This window comes from Anabas testudineus, chromosome 8, assembly GCF_900324465.2.
Source record: "Anabas testudineus chromosome 8, fAnaTes1.2, whole genome shotgun sequence".
NCBI lineage: Eukaryota > Metazoa > Chordata > Actinopteri > Anabantiformes > Anabantidae > Anabas > Anabas testudineus.
Window position 1 is genome coordinate 6,541,612 of NC_046617.1, and position 19,480 is coordinate 6,561,091.

The 19,480-nt window shown below is 43.2% G+C and overlaps 2 protein-coding genes across 5 annotated transcripts; one reads left to right on the forward strand and one right to left on the reverse strand.

Moving 5' to 3' along the window:
* The first annotated feature begins 287 nt into the window (after positions 1–287).
* Positions 288–7,310, forward strand: si:ch211-165g14.1. 4 transcript variants are annotated; one of them, XM_026360985.1, is made up of 6 exons: positions 288–637; positions 720–3,201; positions 3,340–3,433; positions 3,761–3,810; positions 4,377–4,445; positions 5,487–7,310. In XM_026360985.1, the coding sequence occupies exons 2-5, from the start codon at positions 1,222–1,224 to the stop codon at positions 4,416–4,418; spliced, it is 2,166 nt and encodes a 721-aa protein (XP_026216770.1). In that variant the 5' UTR covers positions 288–637; positions 720–1,221; the 3' UTR covers positions 4,419–4,445; positions 5,487–7,310. The 4 variants fall into 4 exon arrangements, with proteins under 4 accessions (XP_026216770.1, XP_026216769.1, XP_026216775.1 ...); XM_026360984.1 differs by having other exon boundaries at positions 5,646–7,310; XM_026360990.1 differs by having other exon boundaries at positions 1,220–3,201; positions 5,646–7,310.
* A 1,981-nt stretch (positions 7,311–9,291) lies between these two features.
* On the reverse strand, positions 9,292–18,867 carry unm_sa1261 (un-named sa1261). Its single transcript, XM_026368992.1, has 4 exons — positions 18,634–18,867; positions 14,302–14,524; positions 12,270–12,472; positions 9,292–11,378 (listed from the first exon to the last, which is right to left on the reverse strand). The coding sequence occupies exons 2-4, from the start codon at positions 14,471–14,473 to the stop codon at positions 10,563–10,565; spliced, it is 1,191 nt and encodes a 396-aa protein (XP_026224777.1). The 5' UTR covers positions 14,474–14,524; positions 18,634–18,867; the 3' UTR covers positions 9,292–10,562.
* Between the last annotated feature and the right edge of the window lie 613 nt (positions 18,868–19,480).

Consider the following 19,480-nt stretch of genomic DNA (forward strand, 5'->3'; position numbering starts at 1 on the left):
GCAGTCACTGATGTGTCGCCTGGATGGTGCGTTTGAGTGGCTGCACTAACTCTGCATATGCATATGTTTACTTTGTAAAACTGAGGTGTTGTTCATGTTCAGACATTATATCAGTGCAATGAAAGTGCTACAGTGACGCTGACGAGGCAAGTGAACAGCAGGAGGTATTTATTTAGTAATCATATGTTCACCTCTTGGACTCTTTGCTAATATCGTGGTTCACCTGCCTGTGTTACGATTTTATTTTGAAGGTTTCGCGGCGCTCTTCCGGTTTCGTCCATGTCGTTTCAGTGTGACTTGACTCTGGAGGAAGAAGGTATCCATGATGACAACTTTAAAATACCAACAGTAGCCAGGAGCTTGTCACTACCAGCTACCTTCACTTTTGGCGAAAATGTGCGTCAGTCGTTAACGCGTCGAGTGTCGTCTCCCTTTTGGAAACAGTCTGGCGTCATAGCGCAAGCTAGTTAGCCTGCTAGCATGAACTGGAGCTGTCGCTGCTTTTGTTTACATCCAGCCCCGATGATGAGGGGCCTGGAGAGGTGTGTTAGCTAACCCAGCTACCAGAGCTGTTCCAGGGGGGGAAGTGGCATCCTCAAGCCTGGCGACATCCGTCACAACCGCGGCCACCTGAGGGGTGAGGTCACCTACACGTTTACATTTTGAAGACACTTATTGTCACATTGAGTTAAAGCTGATCGACCTGTCATTATTTACAGGTAGGTGACATCACCTTCTACATTACTCATGGATGGATATCTGAGCGGGCCTACCTGTCTAAAGTAGAGCTAATGACACAACAAACTACTTGTGATAATCACATTAAACAAGTCTTTTTTTAAAAACTAGAAAAATACTAATTGGTTTCAACATAACATTTGTGAGGATATGTAGTTTTTATTTTCCCTTTTTTTTAGTAAGTTAATTTATTTGGATGTTAAAGATATTTTAGAAAACATTTCTAGATTAAAGCATGAAGATTATCAGCTGATTAACAGGAGTATAATATTGTATAAATCATTTACGCAGTTATCCCAGTTTGAAGTTATTGTATTGTATAAAGGTCTGCTAGAAAAATCATTCAAATTTTTCTTCATTACTTCAGACCTACTTATAATAATTTTAATATATTTACAATAGACACATACAACAAAAAAGACACAAGCATCATCAAAAACTTGAAAATCAAACATCACAGTAGTGTTGATATGATTGGCAGTGATGGAAGTGTCCTCCCAGGATCCATCTCTCACGGCTATGGACCTGTCAAAGAGCTACAACCCCCTGACCCACAGCCACACTGAGGCCATGGATCTGGCAAAGAAACCGGAGTGGTACCACCGACGTCCATCAAGCTGCAGCACAGACATCACCTCCTCGTACAGATCCAGAGCCTCGTCTTCCTACAACACTCTCTCCACGCAGCCAGGAGCGCCCGTCCACTGCAGAGACATGGAGCAGGGCCCTGAGGCTTTAGGCAACTACATGAATTCAACGATAGCTCCAGGGCTGGATTTGTACCACAACGGCGTTCACGGCAACCTGTGGCATCCAGGTTTCTATGGGCCCGACCAAACCGGTGGCCCTATTCCTGAAAGCAGTGGTGGAGAGGAGAGTGACAGCGGCTCTGATGTAATTTTCCTTGTTTCCTCAGCGAAGGAGCCCCTTTTATGCAGTCCCTTTATTCAAGAGAGCGTGAGGCACATTGTGGAGCCTTTGTCTCCAACTGCATCCTCATTAGATGAAGGGAGAGGTTGCTATCACCTACCTCAACCTATGAGCTCGCCCAGTCCTGACAGTTCATACTCAGAAGACTCCTCAGACAGCTCAGTGGACATTCCTGTACATCACACAAGGCCTGTAGTCCTCCTGTCAGACCTCAGTGCTGTGTACAGCAACCCTGCAGAATCTCCTGTGGATATCTCCAGCGATGACAGCGATGTTATTGAAGTTTCTGTCAGTAATGAAAAGAAGAAAAGCCACAGTTTTATATGTGAGAAAAGTGCTACTTGTAAGAAGAATCTGCTGAGAGAAACTCCTCTTCAGGGTCAGGGTGAAAAAGCTCAGCCTAGAGAGGTACGACGAAGTACCAGAATCAGAAAATCTGTCTCTGAAATGCCTCAGTTCACACGCACTGTGTCTCGACACAGTTTGAGGAGACAAGTCAAAAATGATGCGGTGGGTATCTATAACGAAAGCTGTGATTCAGATGATGTGATGGAGTATGCCGTGAGGCTGTCGAGCTCGGAGGCAGACGAGTCAGTTTCACAGCCAAATGCATGTCAGAGAGTGAGCAGTAATTCCGAGGAGTCTGATGAGTATGCTCGCACAGAGACCAAATCACAGCAGAAGGAGCAGCAGTCTCACTGCAAAACCTCATGTGCAAAAAGCATCAATCATAAACGAAAGAAGCCGCTTAGCATTCATAAAGCTAAAAAGTTGAGAAGAACCAAACAGAGACAAAAACACTGCATGAAGCAAAAGGCCTCATCCTGCAGGAAAGTGGTGGTAAACAAAAAAACTATAACCAGACGAAAGAGAAAACGGAGAACTCAGACTGGACCTTCTGCTCTGTTTTCCCCCAGAGAGCCAGAAATCAAGCTTAAATATGCAAACATTAAAGAGGAGAAAAAGGACAAGAAGTCAGACAGTTTTTGCCCCTTTGTTCACATGGACGAGAGATTGTGCACTGTTATCAACTATCAAGAAGAGGCATCGGTGTGGCGCAGCAGAGGACAACGGCAGACGGCAGTCAGGTCTGTGTCCGGATTTGTTCCCAGTACATCCTGTTTCCAGCTGGGTCGACTCAGCTCAGAGAGCAGGTGTCACGCCACTCTGTTGTGCTGCCTTTGTGGTCAGACAGCCAACATCATGGGCCTTGGGGACCTTCACGGCCCGTACTATCCCATCAACCCGTCTGTGAACTGCCAGAATGGCGGGACTGAGCAGAAAGAGGAAGGCAATTTACATGGACTCACCAATAGCCATTCAGTAAATTCCTCAAATGATGGCTGTGAAGGTTCAGACTGCTCTGCTACCAACGGTTTGCTCAAGAGTGACAGCCACTCCCTCCCAAAGGTGCATCTTCGTCTGGGTGAGTGCTGGATCCATGAGGACTGCGGCATTTGGACCACTGGTGTATTCCTAGTCAGAGGGAAGCTGTACGGCTTAGAGGAGGCAGCCCAGCTCGCACAAGAGACAGTGAGTGACACAAACCAAAATCTTTGTAGGACTTATTGAGAATAAAGTTTCTAATAAGAAATGCTTTTATTGACATAAGTGCATATCAGCCAACAGTGTTTAGTGTTTTTTTTCTCACTGTGTGTTTGTCATCTTCAGGTATGTTCAACATGCCAACAAACAGGTGCAGTAATGGGTTGTTTCCAGAAGGGTTGTCCCAGAAACTATCACTACAGATGTGCCATTAATTCAGGTACATTGTAGATGATCAACATTTTTTCCACTGATGAGTATTTGATGTCATGGTTTTGTGTTCCTAAAATCTGCCAGTTTTTAACTCAGGCTGTGAAAATGATGTTTTACGTGACAGATCCCCAAAGGGTGAGATCTTGAGTCACTTGTGCTTTTCTTATGTGTGTAGGAAGGCTGTTATTCTCACACAGCCTGAAATGACGAATCTTAAAGGTTATTTTGGTGTGTGTGTTTTCAGACGGTGGCCTGAATGAAGGATGTCGTTCGCATTTTCACTCTCCCTGAAATTATACATTTTGAAAGTGTACTCTTTTTGTACTTTTCTTAGGCTGTGCCCTAAATGAAGAGAACTTCTCAATGAGATGTCCAGAGCACAAGGTAAATAGAAAAATCTTTTAAGTTAAGTTCAAACTTACACTTTACGTGTAAGAAGCTGCACGGCCTCTGGGGGTCACTAGTGCAGCTTTTAAATAAAAAGGTGTAGTGTGAAGGTGATGGTCTTCAAAACATTAAAATGCTGTTCCTGAGGAAACAAACAGTTCATAAAGAAATAGTTGTCCCAGTTTATTTTTGGGATGAACTTAAAAGGCGTCAGACCTTAACAACCAGCATCGGTGCTGGATCTCATCGCTGGTCTTGTGGCTGAATGGGAGCGAATCCCTACAGCCAGTTGGAGCAACAGGTGGAAAACCTGAAGCCAGAAGAAATTAGGCTGATAAAACAGCAGGGCAATGCTGGTGGTTTTAAAACGACAAGGTCACCTATCACTTAGGAATTCTTGACCATATATTGTAGTTCCTGAGTTTTAAAACATCATATGCATTTGAAAGCCTGATAATACTGTATGTAGCACGCAGGGTTTACTGCATTCCACTGAATAGTATGTAGTAGTAGCTGTGATGAAATTAATACATTTCTGGCTGATGTGTTTTTTTATCCAACAGAACAAACTGTTCATAAGTGTAAGCAGACAGCACAAGAGATGATATGAACGACGTCTGGGGACACTGGAGGTACGTAATACACTGCCCGTCCAAAAGAAATAGTCACCGCCCGGCTTTAACTAAGCAAATAGCTAAGAGCCTCCCACTGGATAATTACTACATGGATGATTATGTTTCAGCTGGCAACAGGTTATTACTAACTGATTCAGTGAGTAGCTTCTCAACAACCATGTCAGGAGACACATCCTGTGGTCGTGGAAAAGATGTTAATCTACTTCAGAAGGTTCAAATTATTGACATGAATCAAGCAAAAAAAAAACATCTAACGAGATTGATGAAACTGCTAAAACTGGGTTAAGAACTGTCCAATGGAAGAAGGTCATGTGGTCTGATGAGTCCAGATTTACCCTGTTCCAGATTGATGGGAGCATCGGGGTAAGAAGAGAGGCGGGAGAAGTGATGCACCCATCATGCCTAGTGCCTAGCGTACAAGCCTGATAAAGAACAGAAAGAGAAAAGAACAGCAGGCAACAAAAAAGAGTGATCTGCTGGGAATATATGGAACTATGAGTTCTTTAAGATAAGATGGAGCCTCATTATTAAGTGATTTATATGTGAGGAGAAGAATTTTAATTCAATTCAAGATTTTACAGGGAGTCAATGGAGAGAAGTAGGAGAAATATGATCTCTCTTGCTAATTCCAGTCAGAACTCTGGCTGCAGCATTTTGGATTAACTGGAGGCTTTTTAAGGAGTTATTGGGACAAACTATTAATAATGAATTACAATAGTCCAGTCTGGAAGTAACAAATGCATGGACTAGTTTTTTAGCATCACTTTGAGACAGGATGCTCCTAATTTTACCAATATCTAGGTGGAAAAAGGCAGTTTTGGATTGTGTGCTGTAATCAAAGCTAAAGGTGGTCCAACAAAATATTAGAGTGTGGCACTGTAGTTCATAATTTGAAGGAATAAAAAGTAAAAAGAAACATTTTGTGAAATACCCAGTGATGGCCGTTTTACTGAAGATTTGAAAGTTTCAGCGATGTTCTGAAGTCATGTGGTCATAATGATTCGGCCTTTGTTTAAGATGCTCATGTTTTACCATCAGCTCGACACAGTGACTACAAAAACCAACGATCCACCTTATCCCCAATGGTCCTGACCTTCACAAGCGCTGTTGTTCTGAAGTAATCAAGCAATAACATTAAAATTACAGGCCACAAATACATGAGTTCATCATTAAAGTCATTTCTTTTGTCTGTCTCAGAATGATCCACAGATCTCCTCAGGGTGCGACGTGAGCTGCCCAACTTCACCTCGGCTGTTTTATAACACTAATTAATTTGTGTGCTCGAGCAGAAGGCAGACCTTCTGGTAAGATTTCACTTGTCATGACAGACACTTCAAACCCAGGGCCACTTTAGGATTTTTATAAGACGTGTCTGTTGTCCTGTTCTATTTTCTGTTCTTTTGTAGGTCTTTAACACAGGCAGTTGCAACAATTCGACTGAGCCGAGAAGGGTGTGTGCGTGTGTGTGTGTGTGTGTTTGCGTGTGTGTGTTTGCGTGTGTGTGTGTGGATGTAAGTGTGTATTTATTCCTCTTGAAGAGCCACACTTGGCATAGCCACGTCACAAATACAGTTTATTATTTGAACATAAAAATTCTATTTGAATATTAAATGAAGTTTATTATTTAATATGTTGTAGAGAGCATAATATCTTTATAGAGTGTGAGGTCACTGTTTTCTTTCTACAGTTTTTGTACAACTTTTCTATGACTGCTAGCGCTTCAGTCATCATATAACCATTACATTATTTAATTTCATCATGCTACATGAACAGGTGATGTTTTCTATAATTCATATGTAGTATCATTTGCAGCTGGTATTTATGTCTATTTATGGACTTGGTTCTTCCCTTTCTACTAAAATAATTAAAGTTTATTATAAAGCTGCACTAAGCAATATTTTATATGAAACAATTGAATATCTAAGACCACAAACTGTACATTCATCATATTAATACAGTGGTGTCAGGTTTCGATGGATCTCTGCTCACCAGATCTGGAAAGTTAAGACTGATAAACGTTCAGCTTTCAGTGTTTTGTGGCTGAGCTGGTGAATTCTTATCTTATGTTATGTTGGAGGGGATGTGAAATTAAAGGGGCAGTTCAACCAAATCACAAAAACTCACTTAGCCTACATTGTCTGCTTTAAATAGTTTAGGTTTTCCTAGCTGAAGTGATAAGTCCGTTTGTAAGTGGGTATTCGATAAAGTTAATTTTCTTGCAAGAATTCCCAATGAAAACACAGATTTGCTCCTTTTGTTTTGGAATTACAAAAGATCAAAGTTTCAGTTTTTGGTCTGTTTGTCGACAGACAAACAGTTTGTTTAGTTTTTACTAGAGATGCACTATGAGCTACAATAGTTACCCAGTAATTTTAGCCTGTATTTGTTTACATTTAGGCAAATTGTCTCCATAGAATTTACAGACCAGTGTCTCTGAATCACTTAAAACATGATTTAAAAGGCTAATTCTGTGGTTTTAAAGGTCTCTTTTATCAAGGGTCCCTTTTTTTAATTTGTGATATACTTTAAAGATACTTATATATTTGAAAAGAGGACATATTTTTATGGTACAGCTTATGAAAGTGTATCGGTGTATTCGTTTCGATTACCAGGAGGGGAGCGGTTTTTGGCTTACACCGGAAGTAGCTGCGAACAATCTTCAGCAAAAAAACAAAAAGAATAAATACACAAGTAAAACTGGAATAAGTATAGAAAAGTGTTTTTGTGATTAGAGTGAATTCACCCTTTGACATATTGGTTTCCTCTTGTTACTGTGTGTTGCCTAGTGCAGCTTTAACCATCCATCTTTATCTTGTATTCTCTTGTATTTCCAGTTGACATAAGTTGTTTCTGGACTGACACGACTGATGAGAAAACAGGCACTAATTGTTTAAAAGTTGTCAGCGCTTGTTTTCATGTTCGCACTTTCTGTTATTAAATTATTAAATACAATTAAAATGAAACCTTTGTCTGTGTCTTGTGACTGAGAAACATTTAGTAAAAGTTTCAGCCTTCAGTCCAGTCTCACCCTTCTCCCTGTCGTATTGCTCTGCTCTCAGAAAGCCTCGTGAATGTTTGTTCACAATCGTTGCTGCTCCACCCAGGAGCAACATGTTTTTCAGTTCTGACAAATCACCAACCATCTGCAGGGATTTATTTTCAAACTCTTTTCAGGTTTGTGTTATGATTATGTTTTTTTTTTTTTTCCTTTTCAGAGTTGCAATATGCTTTTTTTTTTTTTTTTTTGCATATCAGGGGATATGTGCGTTTGCACAGTAGAAAATTTTAATATATTGTACAAAATGTATCTTCCCCCAGAGGCTCATATTAGTGGAAAATATGGATATATTGCAAATATTGTTAGAATTTTTAAAAAGTGAAAATATATCTTAAAAAACTTTCCCATTTCCATTTTTTGCTTATCTAATCATATTTTTAGCTAAGTATTTACATCCAGACGTCTTTCCTATCATTGCTATGCTGACAGCTCTTCCTGTCCTTTCTACCGGATGACTCCACTTCAGCTCGCTGGTTCCACGATGATGGTACGACCTACCCACCTCTCCACCCAACAGCCTCACCCTCGCTGGTCCTGAAGCTGATATCAGACTGATTCTTGATTAAAGATCAATAAAGTGATTTAATGGAAAGGTGGAAGAGATTGTTTCTAACAGTATTCACTGTCATTCAAAGGGAGGTGGAAAAGCTGTAATAATGATAATACGTTTTCTCCCAGCTGTAAACAACAATTCTACTGCTCATCACTATGACAGGATCTGATCATGGTCCTTCTCTCACTCTCTCTGCTCACAGCTCTGTAAACATGTTGCTCATAGCTATTCAAGTGACATTACTCACTTCTACTGGAAAGCTGCACTTGCACAAACTCTCTGTAGTTGACCTCTAAAAACAGGAAAAAATATTCACACACCTGAATAAAAACCTTGTATTTTTTTGTGAGCTTATACACCACATGGTACTTAAGTAAAAGTGGTTATATCTGCTCTTCCTCTTTGCCCTGACGTAAGCGAATGCAGCGCTCAGCTGTAGTTCCCATGCTCAACATGCAGGGTTGCTTGTTGATGTGCTCTCTAGCTCATTTATTCCTCTCTGGTTCCTGAGAGACTGAGTTTGGGAAGATTCATTTCACCTCTCTCTCTCTTATCAGTCCGTATAGAGGCTTTGTGATGTGCACATCTGTAGTAAATTCAAATTTTTTTATTTTTTTTTTTTACACTTCCTTTTGGCTGACCTACTTACTGTAATATTAAATCAGTGTCAGTCAGTCAGTGCTACCTGGGTTGGCGTGTTGTGTAATTTAGTTTCCAGCAAGGTTGTGGAGGCAAACGCTGCTCATTAACAGCTGAGCCAGGAACGCAGTGATTTTACAGCTTCGTGGGGCACCGTTAGTTTATTGGGGCATAACTGTGTGACCGACTTACAGACAGTCCACATATCCTTCTGTTTTTATTGTGTCTTTGACATAAATGCTAAAGCACGAATTTGTATCTTTAGCGGAAATGAGAAGGTGCTTCAGTCTTTTCACCTCAGTAAATCTGCCATTAGTGATCCAATTTATCTATAAGCTGTTGTTTACATGCTGAGATACATGGTGTATTCTGTAACCTGCATAACACATGCTGGTCCATTATCTGAGCTGAGCTGTTGTGGTTTTGAATAATTTGGCCTCTGTGTCTTCTGCAGTTCTTCGCACTTGTGTTTCCATGCGGTTATCTTTCATCTGCGTGTTTGCAGTGGTGGACAAAGTAAAACTGTAGAAATCCAGTTACAATCAACTCTACCAAATAGAAGTACAAGATTTTTTTTTTTTATAGTTGGAGTATTTATTTCAACAAATGTTAACCACAGAAATACCCATGCAATAATTATAAAAACACAAGACGAGAATAATGAAATGTTAAATTCCTCAAATCCTAAAGACATTTTTGTGTTTTCTACATTTGTGTATCCTGTCTCACATTTTCAGGGTTCCTCATAAATAATACAGCAGGGTTGAAAGGGATGAGCATCTCAAATGTCAATACTGCATTGTATTCTTCTCACGCTGGAAAAACGATCCAGAAGGCCTATCTTATGTTAAGATTATTTCATGTATCTTGCCTATTTTTCAGTCCAAATATGCCTGTTAATTATGATAAAGTTGATGATTGTAAATGATCATAAATAAAGGAAAAACACAATGTAATTCATTTGTCACCTTACAAATGGTTAGAAAACAGTTGACCTTGATAACTGGGCTGCAACAGTATTCAGTAAAGGTCCCAGTTTAGCAGTTTAATGGGAGTACAAAAAACTCGACTATCCCTTACTTCTGACCACGAGGCGCATCTTCAGGCGCTTGTATTGTTGATTGCTACTGTGCGGTGGGTTTAGACATCACAGGGTAACATGGAAAGGACAAAAATCGTCTACATACATCGCTTTTATGAGAGATCACAACAACAACAACAACAACAACAACAACAACAACAAGTACATTTTAAAGAAAAATGTAACAGTCCGAAATCCAAAATGACTTGCTTCTACGGTTTGAGACAATTCAGGCGCCAGATCTCTTTGCCAGTCACATCTGAAAGAGGTGCATCTGCCATAAATAAATAATTTAACCAAATAAAATGAAGTGAAAAGCCACTTAAATATCGAGCAAACATGACAATGGTAGGCTACACTATAATAAACACACAACAGCACCATCGCTCACAGAAATCACCCGACACCTTTTCCAGGCCTGGATTATTCCAAAACGTTTGAACATATTGCTTGACGGTTATGTTGCTTTTGCCTTTTGTTTCAATCTTTTTAAACAGGTCAGTGAGATAGTCTTATTGAGTACACGTCTTGTTTTAGTAACTGAAGTATAAATCACATACAGGAGGCAACAGCATGTGATTGTCTCCCCCTTCATTTCCTCAGAGCTTGTCTTCATTAGAAATGAGCAAATCTGCCCCGAACCTACAGCGAACTGATGATAGTTTCCTGTACTGCTCGCCACTTTTCTCCTCTTTCTCGTAGTCAGAGAAAGCTACCTCTTCGGCACACGCCATCCTCGTGTGAGGGAGCGAGTGAGCAGGTACACTTAAGCATCAGCAGCCTCTACACGCAGATCTCGATGGGCGTGGTGACCAGGATACGTCCTCGTTCGTTGTTTTCTCTGTTGACCCGCTCGTAGCTGCCGGTGGAGGATGGCGAGCTGTTGGTGGACATGGAGGAGTAGTGGGTGTCCGTCATAATGCTTCCCTTCGCCACCACACAAGCAGGTGACAGGCTCTGCTGCTTCAGTCTGTCCACTAATACGTCCTCTTCGGACGAGGACAAGCTGATGTCCAGAGGAGCTACGTTGCCTGCTAAAGCTCCACTGCTGCTGTTGCCGTTCTCCGTGTCCAACATCCAACAGTGGTTAAAGTAGCTGAAGACTTCTTTGACGGAGCAGCGGCGCTCCTGGTCGATGGAGAGGAGTCTACGAAACATTCGTAGGGCATCATCCGTGAAGCGGCGCCACTGCGAAGGCACCATCCCAGTCCGACGGCGCTGCCAGCGGACAAACTCCTCATAGAAGGAGTCATTCGGCATGGCCTTCTCCCACGGGAAGTTTCCCGTCAGCATGCAGAAGAGAAGCACGCCGAATGCCCACACATCCGTGCTGTAGTCCACACAAAAACCCTCATGCCGCGAAGCATCACACAGCTCAGGCGCCGTGTAAGGGATTGTGCCGCTCACCCGCTTCACTGGGGAGCCGGCACGCCGTGTCATGCCAAAGTCTGACAGCTTGACCTTTCTGCACTCTTTGTCAAAGATGAGGATGTTTTCAGGTTTGATGTCTCTGTGGACCAGCTTCTTGCAGTGCATGTAGTCCAGAGCGATGGCAACTTGGTGAACACAGCGCTTGGCCACCATCTCAGGGAGTCCAACCTGAAGAGAGAGAGCATGACAAGGTCTTAGAAACTCTACAGAACACCACTGAGTTAAGAATTAACTCCACACCAGTTTCTGAAGAAGGAAAAACATAGATGCACCGGCCCCTAGGGGACTGTTTGAACTGTACTGTGAAATACTTTGCAGCTCTGCACTTCCCGTGGAGTTGACAGAATCAAAACGCAACCTGCCTACTGTACCAGCCTGTGGGGGCAGTGCTATGATCTGGGGTTGCTGCAGTTGGTCAGGTCTAGGTTCAGCAACGTTATGTGCACAAAGAATGAGGTCAGCTGACTACCTGAATACTCTGAATGGCCAGCTTATTCCATCAATGGATTTTTTCAATGCCAGGATTTATCGGGCTCAAATTGTGAAAGAGAGGTTCAGGGAGCATGACACATCATTTTCACACATGGACTGGCCACCACAGAGTCCAGACCTTAACCCCATTGAAAATCTTTGGGATGTGCTGGAGAAGACTTTGTACAGAGTTCTGACTCTCCCATCATTAATACAAGATCTAGGAGAAAAACTAATGCAACTCTGGTATCATTCCTGTGAACTTCCATTTTTGGCTTCTCTTCCTTTGCTACTGGACACCAAAACTTTCTCATCTCATTAACACCTGCTGAGTTTTAATGTAACATGCCAGTTCAAAAAGCCTTAATGAGCCTCCACTGCCCTTTTATGTGGATAGAATTTCACAGTAAAAGTCCAGTGGAGTTTTGTGTTTTTGGCATCAGGAGTTGTGACTCTCCACAGAGAGACAACTAAATGTCACATGCAAAAATAACACAGCAGTAAACAGTACTGGATGCCAACGTGTAATCCACAATAATACGCAGTATATAGAAGAATGCATGCTGTGTGTCTCTCAGCCCATCTCACCTGCGGAGGGATGATGTCAAACAGATCTCCTGCTAAGGCGTATTCCTGAGCGAAGATGTAGTACTCGTCCGTTTCGAAGGCGATGCCGTACATGTTGATGATGAACGGGCAGGGCGACAGGTAAAGGGAGATGCTGTACTCTCTCAGGAAGCTCTTGAGCTTGGTGGTCTTCTTCCTCAGAAACTTCAGGGCCATTTTTGTGCCTGAAAGGAAAAGGGCACGGAGCGGTTACATAACTTCCAATCTCATTTCTCGCTTCTTGTTCTTTGCCAACCTATTAAAGAGTTTGGGGATTTATTTCGCAGCCCGTAATTGCATGCAAGAAACTGAATTAAAATAATTTCAAACCGCATGAATAATTAAAATATTCAATGTCACAGAATTATACCCTGATGTTTTTTTCCCGGGAGATTTATGCTATAAGTATTCCCAATCCTCTGTTGGACTAGTTCTGCTCACAGACAGTGACCAGGACATTGCCGCTCTGCTTTCATGCCCAGGATTTTGCAGTAAATTGATGTTTACAACTGGAAACATATCCTCAGAGAGAGCTGGTAATGAGATTAGAAAGCCAAAGACAAGAGTCTCATTCTACTCCGGCGTGAAGCATTTTATTTTTATTTGAAATAACAATGTAAAGGACGCACGCTCATTTAGTTTGTGAGAACACGGTTCGGAGACTTGCCTCGCATCATTTCCCCACAGCAGCCACTTAAAGCCCAAAGCGAGACGGAGCAGTGAGGAAAGAGAAATTACCACGACTTAAGTGACACGCCGGGAGAAATACCCCAGACGATAAAGAGCTGGAGAGCTTCCAGGTTCAGCCTCTCCTTGCACCAACAGTCAGTGTGTCAGCAGAGAGATGAGAGGTGACACTTCTCCAATACCACCGGATCAGCGCTGCAAAGTGCTTTGTGCATTTTATAATGTGCCACCACTTTAGCAAAGGTCAACAGGGGACTTTCTGTTTGCTCTTAATGCCATCACAAAAAAAAAAGATCCACACAATCTTATATATAAATACACTCTCTTGATGGGGTGATCTAAAAATTGTTAATATGAATGGATTTTGTCAGAATTATTATTTTTAATTCTCTGTCTCTTACCTCTATTGTGCTCAGCAAGTTTTGCAACAGGCGTTGGTTGATATAAACAGGAAATAAAATGCTGCCTGGATTAGTTTTCATTTTAATATAATTTATTTCTCTTTCTCTCCCTATAGTAAAATAGCTCCTCCAGATATTTTGCTATAGTGAAGGGATGTTACACATACAGTACATGTACTCCCCAAACTAGAGCCATGAGAAGCAAACTAGGCATTGCTGAAGTAATCCTTTAATGAATAAACATTCTAATTGATATTTAATTGATTTATGTTTGCACACGACTATAATTTAAAGTTGAGAAATTTCTTCACCCCCGAGTCCATTTTGTTCACTTGACATTTCCACTGAGCTTCATTAGACATTTGAGGGCAGGCAATTAAAGCTGAGAGTCTGCAAAGCTAGCAGCCACACGGTGGCAGATAATGAAACCAAAAGGTACACAGGGGTTTTCACGCATCCTTCAACGGCACATTTTAGAGACTGGAAAAGGTCAAATTCATCTCAGTGGCTGACTGCAGTCGCTCTAAATGGGCAGTGTAGCTGTAGTTCTGGTCTTTGTGCAGCATGAAGGAGACTGCTAAGAGGCTCGGGGCAGATGGTTAACATTTGGCTTTTAACCTGAAGGGGTTCAACAGATTTTCTTTTTGTTATGTGGTGAATTAAGGCTGCCTGGATCCTGATCTCTGCTAAACCAGTGCATGAGTGTTTTCTATATTGGTTTTAGAATTAATCCAAAGAGTAAACACTTGAGAGCTAAATAACAGGGCTGTACCTGTGCACAGATTACCGATGCTTGGCCAAAGTAAAACGGTGGACGCTGCGGCTGTTATATCAAAGTGAACTGGTAGCATTCATAAAGCTTCCCTCTGCACATTGCCAGACATTTTATGGACTACATGAGTAATCAAGAATACTACAGCCATTACCTCTAATTTTGTGGATGACCAGGTCCACTTTCCCATACGTGCCTTTGCCCAGCTCACGGACAACCTCATAGTATTTGTTGATGTCCAGTTTTTCCAGGTTCTGTGCCGCGATCAGCTGTAGTTCCTCCAGGATGTCGATGGAGGTGCGGGAGCCATGCGGCGAGGGGTTCATTCTTGTGGAGGGATGGGCTGGTGCCAAGGGCTGGTCTGGAGACGGCTCTTCCTGTGGAACAGGAGGAGCAGGAAGGAAAGCAAAGTTCACGTAGAGGAACATATCCCAACCCATTCCCACTGTACAGAGAGCACACCTATTGTATTCTATGTACACATATACAAATGAATATCCCCATCGTGAGAAAATAACAAGGCCAGTTGAACTATTAGGTAATGTTTGAATCGTGTTTCTGAGAATTTATCACAGAGCTCCATTATTAAAGGACAATTGTTGCGTCATCTATGAAACCAGAGTTGATGGTTTGGATCCAGGTTTCACCTGATTCCTGGCCATATGTTAAAATGTCCCTGGGCGAGACATTGAAACTCTAGTTTAAACAGTGATGTGTTTTGTCCCACTAACACTGACTGCACAGTGAATTGCTTTTCAGGAAACATGACAGGCTGTGGCTCAGCTGGTGGAGCAGTTCGTCCACTAAATGCACAGCTTTCAATTCAATTCCCCATCTCCTCTGGTCCACATTTTGGATTATTAGTCATGTAAAACAAAGATTTAAAAAGGTCACAGTTGAGAAAGTAGTGCTATTTGTGGAACCGCTCCTCTGCATTAACGATTCTCCTGCATTAATAAATGTCTAATTCCGCCCTCGTGTGTTTTTACTCCGTCACGCCTACTGGTTTCCATTCTCAGCAAATCTGTCAGACCGTTCTCTTCCTTCTGCTACCAAAAGAAGCCAAGCACTCGCACGCCGCTGCAACCCGCCAATCGCTCGTCACCCACGGCGAGCAAGTATCTCCGAATGACTGGTGAGACTTCGCAGCCCTGATGGCGCAGCAGAATTGTACCATCTCTCATTAACAGGGATGAGAAAAGTGTTGAATGAGACAGGATGCTAATCACATCCTGTGCATCAAGTCCATCTGCGCCCGCCTTGGAGACAGCTCCTGTCAACAGTGTGAGCGTGCATGACGGGGGAAATGTGTACACAAAGCCCAAGTAAAGCGTGTGAAAACAATGAAACCAAACCAAAATATACAGTATGTTCCACTAGAAAGAAGAAGAAGTAGCACTGAACGGGGGGGCCAAGAGAGTAACCACTCACAGCACAGATATGGTTTTGTGGTTAGGATTCCAATTAGAAAAACCCTGTGACACAAACCCTGTGTGCTCAGCATAATAGTTCAACAGGCAGATAAAAAAAATTACGAGTCATCTAAACCCAAAGGAGCCAACTGGCTGTCTATCACCGGTCCACTCAGCATCCCTCTGGCAAGGTCAATAAAATACACAGCAGAGGAGACAGCCGGTGCGTGTCTGGAGCTGCAGAAGCACAGAAAAAGTCCCGGATAAACACACACACACACACACACACACACAGTGTAGATGTTTAATCACAACTCAGGCTGTTTCCATTGTGGCCTCACGTGATCACTGTTACTGTGTCAGAGAGCCCATGTTTGTGTGCAGTTGCATAAAGACCTGCTCCTCAGACGCATGCACCTCACTCGGCTGGTTTTCAGATGTTACTGAGGGAGCAGTCAGACGCATCTTTCTCTCATCTCGTGCCATGCATTTAAAGATTAGAGCGTCTCCTGATAATGAAGTGGACCTTTATGTTGGCTTATTCTGAAGCGTGCTGCATGTTCTCCAACATCAACACCAGCAGCATCCTGTGTACTGCGGCCTTGTTTGAGCCTCGGCTTCACTTCATTACAGCGTTAACATGTACGCAGGCAGCGCGTACGCGTCCACACTGGATTCTTTCTCTCAGATGTGTAACCTCCTGAGCATCAGTGTACGCTCACATGTGCACCCGCACTGCTGCCGTATCAAAGAGCCTGGAGATGAAAGATGTCCCAACCAGCTCTAATTAAGAGCATCTTCTAGTTCGCCGCAGCTCCAGGTAACGCTTAACTGCGTTTGCCTCCAGGATAAGGCGGATGAGACCACCCTGCTGTGTTTCTTTACAGTGAAATACTCCTGTAATTAAAGCTGGAACTCGTCTTCCACCTGCATCCCTTTTCTAACGTCGCCAGCCTGCAGCAGCACACAGGAAGAGAGGTGGAGTGGTTCAGTCAGACTGGAGTGGAGTGGGAACACCTGTTGATGGAAAGCAGCACCACTACAGAAAAGTCCTGCATAGAAAGTATTTGATCACACATTAAAAGGTGACGTACGCCTCCCGAGGAGATCAACATCTCTGTTTATGCATGACCGACTCTGTTGTAATTTTGTAGTAGAAGCTTGTGAGAGCTTTTTATTTTCAAGCAGACTTGAACAGGAACAGTTTGTATCCTGCCATTTCTAACTGGAACAAAGAAAGTAGATCAGATTGCTCTTGGCCTAAAGTCTCTGCAGTAACTGTCCCTCAGATCTACAGGGTTTCTGCTGCTACATCAGTAGAAGCCTGAGATTACTACATCAATAAACATGACCAACCTGACTAAGGTGCTGAGTAAGGGTCACTCCGCTGTTTGTCAGACATGAAAGTGCACACACACCTTTAAGCAGCGCAGGAAAACCCGGCCTCTGCCACATCATCTGTGTTCAGGTCAACGTCGACTTGTAAAACATCGACACCTAATTAATCACTCGTAGCACTAAATCAATACGTCTACCAGCGGAAAATACTTAATGAACAACTGCTGCCGTCTTAAATCACGCCTCCCAACTCCAGTCTGTCAGCGCTTCAAACCTCTCCTGAACAATACTGCTCACTACCTATTCAAGTCGTTGCCAGCTGATGCGCTACCACGTGTGAAACGTTGTTCTGTGACGCTGCCCACTGAGACAGAACAAACCCAGCGAGCTTTTCTTCCTGCCCCACTGGCAGCTCTCTCCCATACAGATGCTTGGCCTTCACACTCCCTCTCCCACTGTGTGTGTCTGTGTGTGTGTGTGTGTGTGTGTGTGTGTGGACATGTCTCCCTGTGCGGCTCCGCGGTCGCTCCCACAGCGCTTGCGGAGCACATCAAAGCAGCTGTGGTTTAACTGCCTCAGCCTCCTGCATCTGGCAACACTGGGGCTTTGTGCCTACACGCTCGGCAGCACATCGCTGGGCGCTCTCCTTTGATGCCAAACCATTTCTGCTGCTGCTTTGAGCCCCACGCTACAGTAAGTAAGGAGCTCCTTTTGACTTTCCCGTCGTTGCCTGCAGGGCGCCTGTTGTGTACATGTACATCAATACAATTATTGGCATTAACCATTAGTCTACAGATAGGTAACACAGATACATGAGTCCAAAACGACACAGACTTTAATGTTATTATGATGAAAAACTATAAATCCTCTCATTGAGAAGCAGAAAACGCAGAATCGTTTGAAACTCTTCAACTCAAACAACGAACCCGTGATTTAACCAGTTGTCAGTGACAAGTGGTCTGACGGTTTCAGCTCCACGACAACATGAGCTCTGCAGGAACTCAAATGCTCCTCTTGTGTGTGTCATTTCCCACGTGATGATAAAAAGAAATGTAAATTTGCTAATGGATCAGCATATGACTCCTTCACAAAGAGTACGGAGAGATGATGTCAGTGTCAGCAGCAGTGTTTACAGTCTGGGAGGCCACAAGCTGCAGCACAAAGACATGAACTGTGAATCCGCTCTGTAGACACAATGCACTCCATCCAGCACAACACGTGTGTGTGTGTGTGTGTGTGTGTGTGTGTGTGTGTGTGTGTGTGTGTGTGTGTGGTAGCACTTGACCTGAACATGTTTCAGGTGCGTGAGCTGCGTGGAAAAGTGGACGGTGTCATCGATAAATGTAGAAACGCCAGTGACAACAGTAGTTGTCTCCCTGGTTCCACATGTGCAGCAGGGACACAATAGCTCCACAGCAGCTCTATTGTTCTGCTCAGTCACTGTTTTGTCACATGGGTGCATGTGTAACTTTTTTGCATTGTGCACCATAATTGAAGACATGGCTATAGTTGAAAAGAACAGCAGTTTAAAATTAGGATAAGTCCCTGTCAGTGAGTCAAACAACGCTGTCTTGTAATCAGCAGTCTAGACACAGACAATGAGACATCACTTCAAAGCAAAGAATCGGAGCTAAGCGCGTATGAAGACACACCTGGAGACACACACCGGCATTTCATGAGCACTCGGTTTGGTTTGAAGCTGCAGGTAAATGGAGAGACACTAGATGTTATCTTACCTTCTTTCAAAATGCGCTGCATGCAGTGTCACTCCATCCACACAGCACACTCAGATCATGAAACTGCACAGGTACCGTCCTGAATCCTTGATCCTCCTTTTTTCTTACTCGTTATTCTCGGCTGATTGAAGCTGAGCGCGCAGCTGACACCTCGACGGGGACCTGTCTGCACCGCCTCTGTCTCTCTCCCTGTCTGTCCCCCGTCCTCTCTCCGTGAAGCCGCTCTCTATTGTCTCCGCTCTCCGCCGCTGAACCCGCCCACCGCCTCCACCGTCCAATCAGAGCGCAGAGCGGCGGTGCGCTCCTTTGCCGCTGTGATGCCTTCACGGACAGCAGGATTAGTTAATTTCCTCTCCGGCTTCTACAGAGTAATACAAAATATGAATTACAGTGGGAGCGTGTTAGCATGTTGACGTTAGCACTTAGCAGCATTGTTGTTTATTACAGATTTATTTATCCTTGAGGGCTGGATGATTTTAACAGGCCTGCTGCGGCTCAGAGGAATATATTCAAATCAGGGATTTTTTAAGGCTAAGGCTGGCTAAGGGTAATAATTACATACTTTCTAGTTAAAGAGGCATATTTTAGGCTAAGTCAAGGTGAATCCAAGGTTAATGCAAAAGTGGACAAAATTCAAACTGTACTGCAGAGGGTTAAATTGTGTGTAGGAAAGCCAAACCCCCTTATTTCCCCTAATTTCAATATATCCAAACCACAATCTGACTTTCAGAGTGGCACTGTTAAGACAAAACCGAAAACAGAAAAGTCCGTTTTCTTCCCCAATCATTCCCACATCCCTGAACGCAACGCGAGCAGATAATACACCAAAGCACAGCATGTGCCGGCT

Excerpts from the sequence above, each read along its gene's own strand:
- si:ch211-165g14.1 (XM_026360985.1), top strand. The coding sequence starts at position 1,222 with ATGGAAGTGTCCTCCCAGGATCCATCTCTCACGGCTATGGACCTGTCA. Across the intron at positions 3,434-3,760 it reads CAGATGTGCCATTAATTCAG|GCTGTGCCCTAAATGAAGAG; the intron begins GTACATTGTAGA and ends TACTTTTCTTAG. Across the intron at positions 3,811-4,376 it reads TGAGATGTCCAGAGCACAAG|AACAAACTGTTCATAAGTGT; the intron begins GTAAATAGAAAA and ends TTTATCCAACAG.
- unm_sa1261 (XM_026368992.1), bottom strand. The coding sequence starts at position 14,473 with ATGAACCCCTCGCCGCATGGCTCCCGCACCTCCATCGACATCCTGGAG. Across the intron at positions 12,473-14,301 it reads GGTCATCCACAAAATTAGAG|GCACAAAAATGGCCCTGAAG; the intron begins GTAATGGCTGTA and ends TTTTCCTTTCAG. Across the intron at positions 11,379-12,269 it reads TTGACATCATCCCTCCGCAG|GTTGGACTCCCTGAGATGGT; the intron begins GTGAGATGGGCT and ends CTCTCTCTTCAG.